This window comes from Mercenaria mercenaria, chromosome 4, assembly GCF_021730395.1.
Source record: "Mercenaria mercenaria strain notata chromosome 4, MADL_Memer_1, whole genome shotgun sequence".
Taxonomy (NCBI): domain Eukaryota; kingdom Metazoa; phylum Mollusca; class Bivalvia; order Venerida; family Veneridae; genus Mercenaria; species Mercenaria mercenaria.
Window position 1 is genome coordinate 86,249,763 of NC_069364.1, and position 18,076 is coordinate 86,267,838.

At 32.7% G+C, this 18,076-nt stretch overlaps 1 protein-coding gene across 2 annotated transcripts; it reads right to left on the reverse strand.

Moving 5' to 3' along the window:
- Positions 1–5,073: 5,073 nt before the first annotated feature.
- On the reverse strand, positions 5,074–12,049 carry LOC123536578 (uncharacterized). Of its 2 annotated transcripts, none has more exons than XM_045319889.2 (2): positions 11,515–12,049; positions 5,074–6,078 (listed from the first exon to the last, which is right to left on the reverse strand). In XM_045319889.2, the coding sequence occupies exons 1-2, from the start codon at positions 11,795–11,797 to the stop codon at positions 6,047–6,049; spliced, it is 315 nt and encodes a 104-aa protein (XP_045175824.2). In that variant the 5' UTR covers positions 11,798–12,049; the 3' UTR covers positions 5,074–6,046. The 2 variants fall into 2 exon arrangements, with proteins under 2 accessions (XP_045175824.2, XP_045175822.2); XM_045319887.2 differs by lacking the exon at positions 5,074–6,078 and adding an exon at positions 7,055–7,956.
- Positions 12,050–18,076: the final 6,027 nt, after the last annotated feature.

An 18,076-nucleotide genomic window follows, 5' to 3' on the forward strand; every position in this document is an offset into this window, starting at 1 on the left:
AAAATTATTCAACACCTCTTGAAATGCATATGAAGGAATTTAAACTTAACGGATATAAAAGTAAAAAAGAAGAAGAGTTGTATTAAAGGTTATTAAAGATTATTAAAGATTTTTTTCTATAAGTATTTTATATAAATGAGAAAAACTATATCAGTTGAAGGTAATATTGCATCAGGAAAAAGTACGTTTTTAGATATTAGAGAGTTTGAGATTTCAAACTTCGCCTTCCCCTTCAACGTCTCTCATATATATTTTGGGTAAAACGTCACCGATATGCGTGTAGCTTATTTATATCACACGTTGCTACTAAAGTTTTCCATGTAATATCACGTAAGCCTAAGACTTCTCTTTATTACTATGCGAAATGAAAAGGTTAGTTTCCGGATTTTTGCTTATTAAGTTTTTTGATTATCCATATATATAATTAGACTAAATTTGATGCGAAACACTACCAATAGGTATAAGAATAATGAAGTTTTGTATGGCTAATGATTTTAACTAAATACATTGAATTGAACCTGGAAGTATGAAGTTATCAACTGATTTTGAGAAACTTTGAGATTTTGTTTAAACTTTAACTTCTACGGCATATTTGTGTCCCCAGGCGGTATCGATTATACCAGATGGGCCTTTTTGTCGTATGAAGTGAAGTTTTGAACGTCCGAATATGTGATATCACGAAAGTCGAAACTTCATTCTTTTTACATCTACTCTGTCCACATACTCGGTATCAAAGACTGAAATCTTGATGGAGGCACATGGCATGACAGTCATTTTACTTGAAAAATAAATAATTACGCGCGATTATCATTTGGTGGAATATTTTATTTTCACATCCAAAAAAAATCAATTTGTTTCTGTCGGACACTTAATGCGACAATTGCGTTTTAATTATAAACATAAAATGGTACTAGTAAGACGGAAAATTCTTCTGAAGCATCAGACAATTTCAGATCTATGATATCATGATGAGAGACGTTTCCTGTTAGCCGTATGGGATAACTCCATTCTTGAAATGCACGGAACCAGAGCCTGGCAGAAGAAAATTGTGGGTTAATTCCCCCTTTGATTCTTACATTTTACAAAGAAAGTCGGTCTTGAAACTCGGTGTGACCCTACCCTACCCCCCCCCCCCCCCCCCCCCCCCCCCTGAAATGGGTGACCCCCTCTTTAATGTTGGTGTCCCTCTAATCAAAATTCCTGGATCCGCTGATGCTTTACTTATAAAATAGTATATTAAAATCATATTGTGCTGTCTGAGAGTTTGGCATTATACAGAGTCATACATAGTGTCATTATCACGTCGATATGATCATTATAGGTTATTAACTTTGTATGTGGATATATGCACGAGTTCTGCAGCGGTGATATTGCGCGACTTTAGGAGCGCAATATTGTCCGCGAAAGAACGATGATAACCTTTTTATTACATATCCTCTCATGTATGATTTACAATCGTGCATTGTATACTAACTCTACTGACATAATTTTGTATAAAACCTAAATGTTTGGAGCAACACTAACGAGTTTTTACATTGTTCACATTGTTTTATTTATTTATTTATTTATTTATTTATTTATTTATTTTTGTTTGTTTGTTTGTTTGTCTGTTTGTTTTTGTTTTTTGTTTTTGGTAATCGCTCTAATATAATATCCATGCGATGATTATATTAATTGAAATGTTTTTAATTTTTAAAACCACTTGTAAAATTCCTGCCATGTCGGACAATTGGTATCAAAATGCACGAAAAACACGATCATAATTACAGATAAATTGAATGGGCGGATTAAAAGAAGTAAGGTTCATTCTAATGTTTGAAATCTCAAGGAATTTTAATCGACTTCAACTTCATACGTTAACTTCGCAAGAGACGTTGAAGGGGAAGGCGAAGGTTGAAATCTCAAACTTTCTATTATTAAAGAATATAATCCTAATTTTAATATAATTCCAGAACCAATTCACGAATGGCAAAATGTTATGGACTCTGATTATAATTCATATAACCTTTTTGAACTTGCTGCTCAAGAACCTTCCAAATATTTATTTCCTTTTCAGCTAACAACTTTAAATAGTCATATAAAAATGTTATCTTCTGCTAAACAGTTTGATGGTATTTCTGTCCTTGAACGTTGTTATTTAGCTAACAGTAACGTTTTTACAAAACAACATCACGACAACGGTGTTATAAATGACCCCGAATGGGCAGTATACAATCTTTTCTTAATTGATCATATTATAAAACCATACGGAAAAAACCCAATTGATGGATTTGTTTATGTTAAAACCGACTCAGAAATATGTTTTAAAAGACTCCAAAAAAGAAACAGAACGGAAGAAAACAAAGTTGGTTTAGATTATTTAGAAAAACTACACAAATTACACGAAGAATGGTTAAACAGAATGTTTCAAGAAGGTATTAAAATTTTAACAGTTGATAACAATTTAGAAAAAATGACTTTAAAATCTTATTCAAAAGATATAGATAATATAAACAAATTTCTCAAATCAATATAATTTCATTAGGTGCGTTTTTAAAGATTTTTTTCTATAAGTATATTATATAGAGATGGTTAATAGAAAGGTAGATAGAATGATTATGCCAAAATTATCTAGCACTTTAGGAGAAATAATGAATCCAGACAAAAATTCATATAAAAAAGTTCTTAAAAGAAGAAATGTTATTAAATCAAAACTTAATCAAATAGTTAGCGATGAATATAAAAATCATGTCATTGATAAATTACAAAATGTTATAGATCCTTATCTTTTAAAAAATAATTTATTTGAATGGAACTGTGGTTGTCTATTAACTGAAGAAGAAAATGCTGAAAGATTATGTGATTGTCCCAGACCAAATAATATTCGAAACAATCCTAAAAAAGTTGTTGTAACCGACTGTGATACTAATGAAGAAAAAGCATATAAAAGCAATTATGCAGCGTCTAAAGACCTTGGTATTAATTCTGGGTTAATAACAATGTGCTGCAAAGGAGAAAACCGAGTAAAATGTGGAATATCAAAAACTAATGGAAAAAGATATAAGTTTAAATATTTTAATTCTTCTTAAAGATAATTTAAAACTTTATTTATTTTATTATTTTTTTAATTATTTTTTTAATCCTTTTTTGCTTAACGAATTTTATTTTCTAAATATAATATATAGATGGAAATTGAGAGATCTACAAAACGATATTATAAGAAATTTGAAATTAAAATTACATATAGAGAAGATCCAAAGAATCAATTATATTTAACTATAAACGACTCTTATGAAATACTTAAATCTGAACTTAAAACTTTAAAAGGTATAAAAATAAACGTTGTTTTAAAATTAACTTTTGCAAAAATGGATAAAACTGATACAATATATAAATCAGCTTATTTTCAATCAAAGGCTTTAGAAATTATTAACATAAATGAAATAAAAAAAACTTTACATCAAGCTTTTGATGAAATAATAAATAGAATTGGTAATTGGATTTCAGAAGGAAGTGGCTGGAGAATAGAGTCAGTTGATGCTCATTATATAAATAGATATAAGTATAGTCCATTGGCTGCTTCAAGTTATTTAGAATTACCAAAACCATTACAAAATTCAATGAAAGGATTAATAAATATAAAGAACGATGATAATGAATGTTTTAGATGGTGTCATTTAGCTTATAAATTTCCTGTAACAAAACATTCTGAAAGAGTTTCAAATTATAAAAAACATATAAACGATCTTAATTATAAAGGAATAAAGTTTCCTGTTACATTAAATCAAATACCTAAAATTGAAGTTTTAAATGAAATATCATTTAATATATTTGGTTATGAAGAACCTACGGGAATTTATCCATTGTACATATCAAAATATCAATACGAAGAACACTGTGACATGTTGCTAATTACTAATGATAAAATAACTGATGATGACTGTAAGAGGGTTAAAACCACTGTAGTCCAACATTATGTTTGGATAAAAGACTTTAATAGATTAATGAATAACAAAACAAAAAATACAAACAAGAAACATTTTTGTAAAAGTTGCTTACAACATTTTACTCAAGAAAGAATATTAAATGAACATATTCCAAACTGTTTAGCTATTAATGGTACTCAAGGTATAAAAATGCCAAAAGAGGGAAGTAAAGTACAATTTAAAAATTATCATAAAGGTTTAGCAGTACCTTTTGTAATTTATGCTGATTTTGAATCAATAACTAAAAAAGTTTTAACTGCTTTACCATCAACTGAATCTTCATTTACTGAACCATATCAAAACCATATAGATTGTGGTTACGGCTATAAAGTTGTTTGTTGTTACGATGACAAATATACTAAACCAACCCAGATTTACAGAGGACCCAACGCAGTTTATAAATTTATAGAAAAAATGCTTGAGGAAGAGGAATATTGTAAAGAAATATTTAAAGAACATTTTAACAAAGAACTAAGAATGTCTAAAAAAGATGAAAGTGAATTTAAAAAACAAAAGTTTTGTCATATCTGTGAAAAAGAATATATAGAAGGTGAAGTGCCAGTACGTGATCATTGTCATATAACAGGAAAATTCAGAGGAAGTGCTCACTCAGAATGTAATATTAATTTTAGACTAACACACAAAATTCCTGTTATTTTTCATAATTTAAGAGGTTATGACGGTCATTTTATTATGCAACAAATAGGAAAATTTAAAAAAAGAAATTAATGTTATTCCTAACAATATGGAAAGATATATGGCATTTATGATTTCTGACTTGGTCTTTATTTTAATACTCGAAAAGATTACAACTAAACCATGCTTTGTACCTTTTAATTACTACACGATAGGACTTTATATTGTAATGTTAATATTTCAATATGTTACAAATCAAACAAATAAAATATTTACTAAATGAATACAAGGTTGGGTAGTTATTGGCCGCTCAAAAACAAAGATGTACTTGACGAGGTATCTCGCCAAGTATGTGAATAAAGTAACCGGAAGGAGACCAGGCGCGTCTGCTAAAATTTGCAAACTATTACAATGAAACTCTGCACTGTCACATAATTTACACTCTCATAACGTGGTAGCAACACCAGCTAATTTCAACATAACGTAACTCTGCACTGTCGGACATAACGAGGTAGCAATACTGACTAACTTAAACATAATGTGGCAATTCACGGCAACTTCGGTGCCAGTAGTCACGGTATGATAGTTACCAGACACGACCAGGTATCCGGGAATGACGGGTCAACACATACCAAAACCACTGCGTGAAGGAAAGCAGTAAGTTGCATGCTAGAGTGTTGATAACGCAATACAAAGCAATACTACAAAGCAATACGCAATACAAAACTAGATTTCGCCAGGTACTATGGGCAAAACCTATTCAACCCTAGCCACATAACAACATAAGAGTAACCACATAAGAGTAACACACGCCGAAAATACAGTGCTTTGTAAGTTCTCGCCAGACAATAGATGTATTTTTATGAAACAATATTTATTTCCAAATTATACTTATCAGTTTATTGTAAACTAATGTAAGCAGACACGCCTGATCACCTTCCGGTTTATAGAATTTTCCTATATGAAAATAGAGCGACGTTAATTATAAAATACAAAGAAAAGAATATTGTTCGCAAATATGGCTACATAAATGGCCTTCAAATATTTCTCGGTGAGAATATTTACAGTCACATTGATCTATTTTCTCAAAAGTTCAGTGATTGTCTATGTCACATTTAACAGTACTTATCATATTTTAAATGAATGCACAAATCACATGAAATTTAAACAAGAACTTCCAGGAACAGTTCAGTGATTGTCTATTTCACCTTTAATAGTACTTATCACATTTCAAATGAACGCACAGTTACATGTAACTATAACAAGAATATCCAGGAACAGTAATTCACATGCTTAAAATGATCTCAAAAGAGTTCATTGGTTACCACACATTTTCTTCATATGAATGTCCTGGAATCGCCGGATATCCCTTCTCACAGCGATAGTTCCTGGCATAATGTTCCTGTGTATACGACTGTGCATTCTTCTATAAGGCCTTTTGTCAACTACTCTGAGAAGTTGCCTGTAAGCATAAATACTACAGAGAAACAGTCAATTTGTCTAAGATATTAAAGTAACAAGGTTAATACATTGTATTTTGAATATATATTCATACAAAAACTGAATTATGTTTAATCTCATTATCAATCTGACAAAAATGATTTCTAGTACAGGGGTGTGGCGGGCGGGTCAGTTTTCTCCTGATACAACCGTGTAGCAATACAAAGTGAACGAAGAGCACGGGTTTAGCGGTATTTACAGTAAACTACCTGTTCATGCGTATTAGCTTGAGACCGGTTTAAAGTACGTCGGTACCCAGAAGATAAAGAAGAGCTACGGAACCAGTTATTCATCGATATTATTTTGCTTAGCAACCAATAACGTGAATTCTCGAAAATAAATAAAATTATTTTTATTCAAAATAATTTACATTATTTTAATACTCGAAAAGATTACAACTAAACCATGCTTTGTACCTTTTAATTACTACACGATAGGACTTTATATTGTAATGTTAATATTTCAATATGTTACAAATCAAACAAATAAAATATTTACTAAATGAATACAAGGTTGGGTAGTTATTGGCCGCTCAAAAACAAAGATGTACTTGACGAGGTATCTCGCCAAGTATGTGAATAAAGTAACCGGAAGGAGACCAGGCGCGTCTGCTAAAATTTGCAAACTATTACAATGAAACTCTGCACTGTCACATAATTTACACTCTCATAACGTGGTAGCAACACCAGCTAATTTCAACATAACGTAACTCTGCACTGTCGGACATAACGAGGTAGCAATACTGACTAACTTAAACATAATGTGGCAATTCACGGCAACTTCGGTGCCAGTAGTCACGGTATGATAGTTACCAGACACGACCAGGTATCCGGGAATGACGGGTCAACACATACCAAAACCACTGCGTGAAGGAAAGCAGTAAGTTGCATGCTAGAGGGTTGATAACGCAATACAAAGCAATACGCAATACCAAACGCAATACAGCATACGCAATACAAAACTAGATTTCGCCAGGTACTATGGGCAAAACCTATTCAACCCTAGCCACATAACAACATAAGAGTAACCACATAAGAGTAACACACGCCGAAAATACAGTGCTTTGTAAGTTCTCGCCAGACAATAGATGTATTTTTATGAAACAATATTTATTTCCAAATTATACTTATCAGTTTATTGTAAACTAATGTAAGCAGACACGCCTGATCACCTTCCGGTTTATAGAATTTTCCGCCACAATAAATTGAAACAATTTATCCCCCAAAATTCTATCTAATAAAAATGTTTAATTTATACAATGCTTGAACACGGAATCTTCAGCATTTATGTTTACTAAATTGTCATACTTATATTAGCTTTCTAATTGAATCTCTTAAATAATCTAGGAAGAATTCTAACCCTACGAGATTTAAATGAACGCCGTCATTTCTAAAAAAGGCTGTTTCTGCGTCAATATCGGGGCTTATGACGTCACTTTTCCCTGATTCTATTACTATTTTCCGCGCTATGCGGTTAAGGCGTTTTCTTTTCTTTTCAATTGGCCTTTTACCGCCTAATGCCCCTTGCCAGTTTTGTCTCTCTAATATGTCTATCCAAACTATTGTTGTATTTGGGAATGCTTCACGTAAATAGTTTATCTCTGTTTCAATCATTCCTCTTAATTCACAAGTATTTTCGTATACTAGGTCATTTCCGCCTAAATTAATGTATATTATTGAAGGAGGAGATGAAAGTAAGACCTGAGTTTCAATTGTATGTCTGAAACCTCTCCAACGAAGACCTCTGACTGCCCACCAAGCAATAGAAATGTTCGGGATACTAAGATTTGGTTTCCTAGTCGTCTTTGCATGTTCGCCGGCCCAGAACGGGATAGAGTCACCCAGAACCCATACGTCTGAATAAAAAATAGTTTTCATTTATAGCTGGTAAAATAAATTAATGAAAATATTACGTTTAGAATGGTAATTAATACCGTTGTGAAATAAAGTTGATTGTGATGTACCGTATATGATCTGCAGATTAACATCATGTTCGAACATAAAGATTAACACAGTTGGATGTCCATCTACCAAGTTTCATTATGATTTCCGACGGGTATCCATCGGAAGCTAGGTCAGTGGCTCTACCAATCCTAAAACTGTGTGTTTTGTATTGTGCACCTAAAAAATGTGTTTTACTGATGGCTTTTGCTAAGACTGCAGAAAATTGGGTCCTAGTTGTTACAGACCCATCCCGATGACAGAAAAGTGGGGCTTGGATGCTTGGCCTCATAGACAGAAATTCCTTAATTGCCTTAACTGGGCACAAATTACCAGCCTGTCTGGGCAACTTTAAGTATACTGGTTTACCCCTTTGATTAGTTTTAAAGTGGCTTAACCGAATGATTACACAATCGTCTTTTGTGAAGCGTAAATCATTGCGTTGTAGGGATTTTCTGACAGGTGTTTGTTTACATTGACAAGTTCACTGACCCGAAACAAACCGAAATATGCTAAGGTAAAAAGTGAATGAAATAGCTTTACTTCGTAGTTGTCATAACATACTTCAGGGAGTGACCTACAAACAGCTAACAATACAGACTTGGTCAGCGGAGCACGCTTATCTCGTGTTGTGCGACTCCTGTGACAACCTTCAAGCAATTTCTTAACTATAAAAATACTGTTAAGATCATAAAATCCATGCAGTTTATGATGATAATTGATGCCCGCTACATAAGTAGATATTGATTTTGGTGATAGTCCCTTCTCAAAGCAATAAGCTATAAACAGTGTAAGTTGTTGAACGGGAATAGGAAATTGATTTGTAAGCCCATAAATAGACCGAAAGTTTGTAAAAGCATTTATAGCTGTGCTGTATGTTGACCTGGAATTATATGAAATTCCTGATCTAATGAGCTGTCCAGCTCGGCGTCGAAGACTTTCCAAAGGAAGTGTGGAACGGGATATGGATCTTGATCCGCGTCTGGGCTATTTTTCTGAATCTGTTCAACTGAAAACGAGACAGTGCATCACAGATTTCGTTCTGATGACCAGGTACATGACAGGCTTTGATTAAGATATTTAATTTTAAACACCGTAACGTCAGTACTCGAACTAGGCACATGACTGCTTCTGATTTTGAAGTTAATTTGTTCAAAATGTGTACTACTGCTTGATTATCACAGTTGAATATTATCTTTTTATTGGTCAAATCTGCGCCCCAAATATACAATGCCGCTAGGATTGGAAACAGTTCTAAAACTGTTATATCTGCAGTAATACCCGATTTGTGCCATGCTTCTGGCCATTTAGCGTGGGACCAGTGGCCTTTAAAATATATGCCGAACCCTAAGTTTTCACCCGCAGCACTATCCGTAAACAGTTGGACATCTGTATTCGATACCCAAAAGCGGTCATGGAATACAGAAATACCGTTAAAATTCTGAAAGAAAAGTAACCACATTGACAGATCTAAGCATATTTCATTTTTAATTCTAACATGATGATGTGGTTTCGTTAATCCACAGGTTGCGTTTATCAGGCGGCGGATGAAAGGCCTACCATAGTGATTGCGCGGCAACAAAAATTCAGAGAACCTATAAGTGATTGTATTTTCTTTAAAGTTGTTTTTGGATGTAGCAAAATTTCATTGATTTTTTGTATAAGCTCTTGAATTTTTGAAGCTGGGATACGAACGAGCATTTGCTTAGAGTCTAACTCCAGCCCAAGAAAAACTAAAACCTCTGTTGGGCCCTCCGTTTTTTCCTCCGCTAACGGTACACCTAATTCTATCATGGTATCTCTGAACGTTTGAAGTGCAGCAGTACATGATGCGTTCGTTTTGTCTCCGCCCAAAAAATCGTCCAAATAATGCAACAGTCCGCCTGATTTGAGTTTCGATTTGACACAAAATTCAAGAAATCTTGCAAATCTTTCAAACGTGATACAACTGATTGAGGCACCAAATGGAAGTGCTTTATCAAAATAATATTTATTCTCAAAACAAAAGCCTAACAATTCAAAATCAGTCGGTTTTATAGGTATAAGCCGGTACGCACTTTTAATATCAGTTTTGAATAATTTGCAGTTACGTCCCAGGTCCTGTACTAATTTTACCGCTTCGTCAAAGTGCGTATATTGTACGGAACACAAAGTAGGGTCTATGTAATCGTTCACCGAATCTCCAGACGGATATGATAAGTGATGTATCATTCGATATTCTCCAGGTGTTTTCTTTGGAACTAAACCTATGGTGAAACGATTAAATTAGTCATCGGTCTTTCATTGAATGGGCCAGCCACCCTACCTGCTTTAATTTCTTTTTGAATTTGAAGTTTTATGATATCGGGGTTTAACAAAGTTGAGCGTAGATTTTTTGAATCGCGTGCAGTACGTGGACCTGTATATTGTAACGGAAAACCATTCATAAATCCATCTAATAAAAATTTCGCTTCAGTGACGTCATAGTTTCTTAAATGCTTTTTAAGGGCTATTACGTTTACAGGTGTTTGGGCCAAATTGTGTATGTCCAAATTACTCTGTTCGGTGGAAGCGCTTTGTTTTTTAGAATTGTTAGTTTTTTCTTGGGCCTCCGTAACTGCCCCGTCTAAAAAAGGGTCTGCCGCGAAAAAGATTTCGCTGTGCGGGACGAAACTGTCCACCACGTGAGTAACCAGACTGGTTCATTACAAATGAACCTTGTTTAGTGCATGTGACCTCAGGATGGGGCCCCGAACATTTTGAGCAAACATGAGGAAATTTGCAGTTTTGCCAAGCACAGTTGCCTCTGTTAAAGTCTTGACACGTGTACCGACCTGCATTTGGTGTAATGTTGTGGGTAGGCTGTAATTGCATGCAGCGCCACCACAAGTCATTATTAATTTGTGACCAAGGGGATGGGGAAATTGCTTGACGGAGGCGAAATTGTTCATCATACGTCCTCCATGAGAAACCGCCTTGGCGTAAGGCACATTCTCTTATATTGAACATGTAGTGTAACATTTCGTACACTTTATCTGCATGTGTAGCTAAGTAAATGGATGTATAGATTATGAACGCGTTTGTCCATTTCTCTATGTTTGTAATTTTTTCTTTACATTCTTTGTTTGCTGATTCAATCTGGCCTTCCGAATTTAAGCGAAAAACGCTACCTGAACAAAATTCTGACAATTCTACTGCTCCTTTTAATAATAATGCTAGGTTGACATATTCACCTTTGCATATCTTTTGTTTTAATGAAGCCGGAACGTGTGCGGCTAAGTCGTCATCTGCTAAGCGAACCATAGACAATATAGAATTATTGGACGGTACATTCAGTGGCCCATTACATTGAATACCTGAAGATTGTGGGTCGATAGAATTTGCGCCGCCACACCCTTGAAAATTATTTGCATTATTTGAATCTCTATTGCCCGTAGGAGGAATAATTTGTGAATTTCTAATAATTTGTTCGAAATCAATAACATTGCACTCACCGGCATCTGTTTGTAGCAACCTCTCGTCTACAGCATCCTCGAGGTCAGCCGCAGGCCTTTTTTGCCCCCTGGTGCCCCTGACGTCCCCGTGACCTTGGTCATTCTGCTCCTCTCTGGCAGCGTTCCTTCTCAAGTTACGCCGGGCATTCTGCAGATTCAGCTCCTCGTCCTGCTCAACGGCTCTCTCCTGCCTTTCCTGCTCAACGGCTCTCTCCTGCCGAACGGCTCTCTCCTGTCTCGGCATACGCCTAGCCTGTGCCTGTCTTCGGCGACCGCGTGGCATTTTCAAGCTTTTAAAGTCAAACTTGATCACTTGAATACAACTGTGTAGTATTATACATGTAGATCTAAGTTTTCTCCTGATACAACCGTGTAGCAATACAAAGTGAACGAAGAGCACGGGTTTAGCGGTATTTATAGTAAACTACCTGTTCATGCGTATTAGCTTGAGACCGGTTTAAAGTACGTCGGTACCCAGAAGATAAAGAAGAGCTACGGAACCAGTTATTCATCGATATTATTTTGCTTAGCAACCAATAACGTGAATTCTCGAAAATTAATAAAATTATTTTTATTCAAAATAATTTACATTATTGATTCATTCCAATTTATGTCTCAATCATTGGATAACCTAGTAAAAAATATTCCAGAATTTGAATACACTTCAACTGAATTTGATAAAAATATAGAATTATTAAAAACAAAAGGTGTTTATCCATATGATTACATGGATTCATTTAAAAAATTCAAAGAAACAAAATTACCTTCTAAAGAAGATTTTTATTCAATTTTAAATGAAACACACATATCTGACAACGAATATGAGCATGCTAAAAATATCTGGAAAAAATTTAAAATAAAAACAATGGGAGAATATCACGATCTATATTTAAAAACTGACGTATTACTTTTAGCTGATGTATTCGAAAATTTTAGAAAATTATGTTTAGAGTACTACAAATTAGATCCTTGTCATTATTTCAGTAGCCCTGGTTTAGCTTGGGATGCAATGTTAAAAATGACTGGAATTAAGTTAGATTTAATAACTGATATTGATATGTATCTTTTTATTGAAAAGGGACTGAGAGGAGGAATTAGTTATATTTCAAACAGATACAGTAAAGCAAACAATAAATATATGAAAGATTATGATCCTAAACTTGACAGCAAATACATTATGTACCTCGACGCCAATAACCTTTACGGTTGGGCTATGTGTCAACCTTTACCCTCTGGAAACTTTAAATTTATATCCGAAAAACAATTCAAGAAATTAATTGCAAAAGGTAAAACTAACTTTATAGTTGAATGTGATCTTGAATATCCAAAAGAATTACATTAAACCCACAACGATTATCCTTTAGCCCCTGAAAAAATTAAAATACCAGACGAATGGCTTTCCAATTATAGTAAAAAAATTAAAACAAAATTTGAAATAGGAAAAAGTAATGTAAAAAAATTAGTTCCAACTTTAATGAAAAAACAAAATTATGTAGTTCATTATAAAAATCTTGAACTATATACACAATTAGGGTTAAAAGTAACAAAAATACACAAAATATTAACTTTTGACGAAAGTCCTTGGTTAAAAAAGTATATTGATTTTAATACTCAAAAAGATCTAAAGCAAAAAATTCATTTGAAAAAGACTTTTTTAAGTTAATGAACAATTCTGTATTCGGTAAGACGATGGAGAATTTACGCAAGAGGATTAATATTAAATTAACTCATGATGAAAACCTTTTATTAAAATATATAGCCAAACCTTCATTTGTTAGTTCAACGATGTTTAACAAGAATTTGTTTGGTATTCATAGAATAAAAGAAAGTTTGTTATTAAACAGACCTTGTTATGTTGGAATGTGCATTTTAGATTTATCAAAATATTTAATGTATGATTTTCATTATAATTGTATTAAGGAAAAGTACGAGGGTAATTGTAAATTATTATTCACTGACACTGATTCATTATGTTATGAAATTAAAACCAAAGATGCATATGAGGATTTTTATAAGGACAAAGATTTATTTGATAATAGTGATTACGATAACAACTCAAAATTTTATTTCGACAATAATAAAAAAGTAATTGGAATATCTAAAGACGAAGCTGCCGGCATTCCCATTGTTGAATTTGTCGGATTAAGAAGTAAAATGTATTCATATTTATTAGAAAACGAAGTTAACGTTAAAAAATGTAAAGGAATTAAAAAACTTGTTGTTAAGAAAACAATAGTTCATAAAAATTACAAAGATACTTTGTTTAATTCAACCCAAACTAATCACACCTTTAAAGTTATTCGTTCTGATAAGCATAATCTTTCCAGCTATGTTATAAATAAAACATCTTTATCATGTTATGACGATAAAAGATATATTCTTGATAATGGTATTGATACATTAGCTTATTCTTAAATTACCTCTTAAATTAACTCTTAAATTATAGAACCATAAATTGTTAACTGAATATTTTTAACGTTTAAAGAATTAATATAAATAACATCATTTATTTTAAATTTATTAGCATAATTAATAGAAATAGATTCATTTTTTCTGTTATTTTTTACATCGTAACTTTGAAGAATTACATTTTCTTTATTTTTTAGTTGTAATTTAGCTTCTCCTTTATCTAATTTAATTGCATCAACAAGAATAATTAAAATGCAATTAAAACTAATTCTTACATTATTGCCATTTTGAACTAAACCGGGACTAGCATTTACAGTTTTCCATTGAAATAATCCACTATCGGTATCTTGGGTATAACATGTTAAAAACAATGGAGGTTTTCTTATTAATTGTCTTTCTATTTTATTTACTTTTTCATTTATATTATTGAATATTCCCATTATATTAATTATTCTAGTTAAATAAAAACACAGTTTTAATAAGTTTTAATTAAAACCCGGAAGAAAAATTTACATGTCCTTATTGGTTAAAATAATTTATAATAGTTTGTTCATTTTGTTTTACATTATTAATTTTTAGTATTTTATACAATAAATCATAAATGTTTATACCATCTTGTAACATTTTTATGAAAAATAAACAATAATATCCGCAAAGCATACTTGTTTTGTCTTGATATTGAACATTGTTGTATTTTACATTTGGTATATACTTAATTACTTCTTTCGGCGGAGGAAGTCCAAATGGATCGAAATACAAAGCATTTCTCAGAAAACCTCTGGTTTTATCGAAGTACATATTATTTAAGTAACAAACCCAATGTGTTCCAGGTCCAGCAGAGTCATCTAAATTGATTATTCCACACTCGTCCTTTACTTTTAATTTTAGTAAATTATTTCTACTAAATACACCCCTAAAGTTTTAATTTTTAATTGTTTTACCCACTGTTCAATTTCAAAGTTAGAAATTGGTTTGTTTATATATTTTTTTTTTTTTTTACTATAGGAATTCGTCTGTAAGGTCTTTTCTGAGAATCAATCTGTAGACCAAAACCTTTGGTTCCTGGGGAATTTATAATTCCACCCTGACCATGTCCCTTACCACTTAACAAAGATGTAATCAAAGGTATCCCTAGACTAGCAGCCAACATACCTAAAAAGCCGCCATTTTGTTTTTGTTTTTGTGTTAATTTAATCACTCCAGATCCTACTAGTTGCTTTCTTTGATTAGGTGTAAGATATGGTGATATCATATTTCTCTTATCATTAGCTACTGAAATCATACCATTCCCAAGTAACTTACTAACACCAGTACTGGCCAGCCCAGAGAGGGCTCCGATGCCTAGAGGGGCTAATATTTTTGGAGCTATTTTTGCTGCCATTGGAAGAATTGTTTTTCCTAACAAACCAGCCAAAGCTCCTAAAAATCCGCCATTTTGACCTTGACTGGACATTTGTTTTTTTTGAAATTTTAATTTCTAATCCCTTCTTATTTGCAACAGCTTTTTTAATTTGATTAATTTGTGTTTTTGTTAAAAGTAAAGGAAAGTTTCCATGTAATTGTTCATGTTTTAATCTAAAAGTATGTGGAATTTTATTATTATAAGCTTGTGCTAAATTTTTCTTTTGTCCATCTGTAAGGTTAACTTTATATTCAATATAATTTGATACCATTATATATAATTTATATCTATTGTATTTAAACAATAACAAGTTCATTTCCAATAGTATTTATTTCAACTGTTTCCTCATATAATACAATTGCGTAAACACGAATATTAGCTGCTGGTGGAAGATTTAATTTAGCTGTTAATGTAATATGCTTAGGATCTTCTGTTATTACTTCCTTTTTATATTCCAAGTTAAAATGAACAAATCCAAATAAACTATAAAAGTTTGATCTATTTAGCAGACTCCCGGTAGTCTTATTATTTTGTTTATAATAATAATTAATTACATCATCATATATTCTTGATATACTTGTGTATTCTGTTTCTGGATAAAAAACACCATTACCAACTTCAAGACGACAGGAGCTCAAAGTGCAATTTTCATTTGCTGCATTAATTTTAAATGTATCTAATAAATGTGGATTATGTTCTTGTGAATTACTTTTATCAGGTCGTTGTAAATAAACAAATACATGTTGTGGTTTTGTTACACCAGCCGTTATTCTAAAGGTTATATTAGTTTGTTGTGTGTCACTTGATTGCGTCACCATTTCCCGTAGGTATGACCATCTTGCTTTTGTAAATCTTTCAGAAATTAAATTAAGTCCAAATTCATTGAAAATTAAACGTGGAACCCATAGAATTAATTTTGTTACAATTACTCTACCAGCATCAGCAGCATTAGCTCTAAAAATTAATTCATCATCATCTGTCAGCTGCAGTGTTATTTGAATTTGACTTGGAGGTATAATATTAGTTTCTAAACCCTGAAAAAATGAATAATTATTTAATGGAATTTTAGCATTTACCTCTTTACCACCCTGGATTGATAACTTCCTAGAAGCAAAACCACTATTATATTTAGCTTGATCCTTCCTGCTCTCAGCAGTAGCAGTAGTATCTAAATAGATAAATTCATTTGTTCCAGTTGTTCTTACATAATCTTCAGACAATTCAACCAAACTCTTTACATTTACTACCTTATTATCCCCCGCCGATGAAATCGGGAGGGGGGTATTGAAATGGCGTTGTCAGTCCGTCAGTCCGTCCGTCCGTCCGTCCGTCCGCAGCCATTTCTCAGTAACTACTTGGTAGAATTTCATGAAACTTGAAATAAACATGAACCAACATACTGCGATGATGCCCGTCAAGTTTTTTTTTTGATTGGTCAATTTCCCTCAGAGTTATTGCCCTTGATTTAATAAAAAATGTCCGTCTGCAGCTATTTCTCAGTAACTAACAGGTAGAATTTCATCAAATTTGAAGTAGACATGAACCAAGATACTGTGCTGATGCCCGTCAAGTTTTTTTTTGATAGGTCAATTTCCGTCAGAGTTATTGCCCTTGATTTAATGAAAAATGTCCGTCTGCAGCCATTTCTCAGTAACTAGCAGGTAGAATTTCATCAAACTTGAAACAGACATGAACCAAGATACTGCGACGATGCCCTTCAAGGTTTTTTTCGATTGGTCAATTTTCCATATAGTTATTGCCCTTTAATTGTTTAAAAATCCACAGATCTGTACATAACAAACCAACCAATTGGAAGAATTTCATTAAACTTCTTTCATTCTTCCATGAACATTTATTATAAACATGTGATGTTGTGTACCTACACCTGGTCACCACCTTACCTTGGTCCCCCCCCCCCCCCCCCCCCCCCCCCCCCCCACCATTTTTTTTTTTTTTTTTTTTTCATTTTTCATTTTCTATCAATATTTATAATCAACATGTAAACTGTTGTGTCCTCACCCCCCCCCCCCCCCCCCCCCAAAACAAACCATTCATTTTCTTTTAATTTGATTTTGACTAATGAAATTATTTGCTTCTTGGTAACATTCTTAACTTTTTGCTGGATATATTTTTTTGCCGTTCCTCAACTCTGACCCTTTCGGCGGGGGATTCCAATTCATCGAATTTGCTTGTTTCCATTTTGTTTAACCACTAAATAGATAAATTCATTTGTTCCAGTTGTTCTTACATAATCTTCAGACAATTCAACCAAACTCTTTACATTTACTACCTTATTTAAATTATTACAATCATATACAATTTGTGTTAACAAACCCAGCATTATTGAGATTAAGTGCAAAAACCTGCTGTGCAATACTTGATAGAAGATGTCAATTTCTTAATAAATGACATGTATATAGTAAAATTACTAAGTAATTTTTAAATGTCAAACTATTTTAGGCCAGTGTAAATTTATCCATTGTTTAAAAGTATTGATGATATTTATCTATCACTCAAAATGCTCTCGTTAATCTAACATATGTTTGGTCTGACCAAACATGTTCCATTATTTTATACCATTTTGTAATGTTGAGCTTATTGCCATAGTATTAATAATTCAGTGTTTTAAGTAAATAGATTTTAAGGCAGCTTTTAAACTAAGATTAACAAGGGTATTTTGAATTTTATCTGTTTGATATGTATATATCAAGTAGTTTCATATTGCAGCTGAAACTCTATAACTCGAAGTCG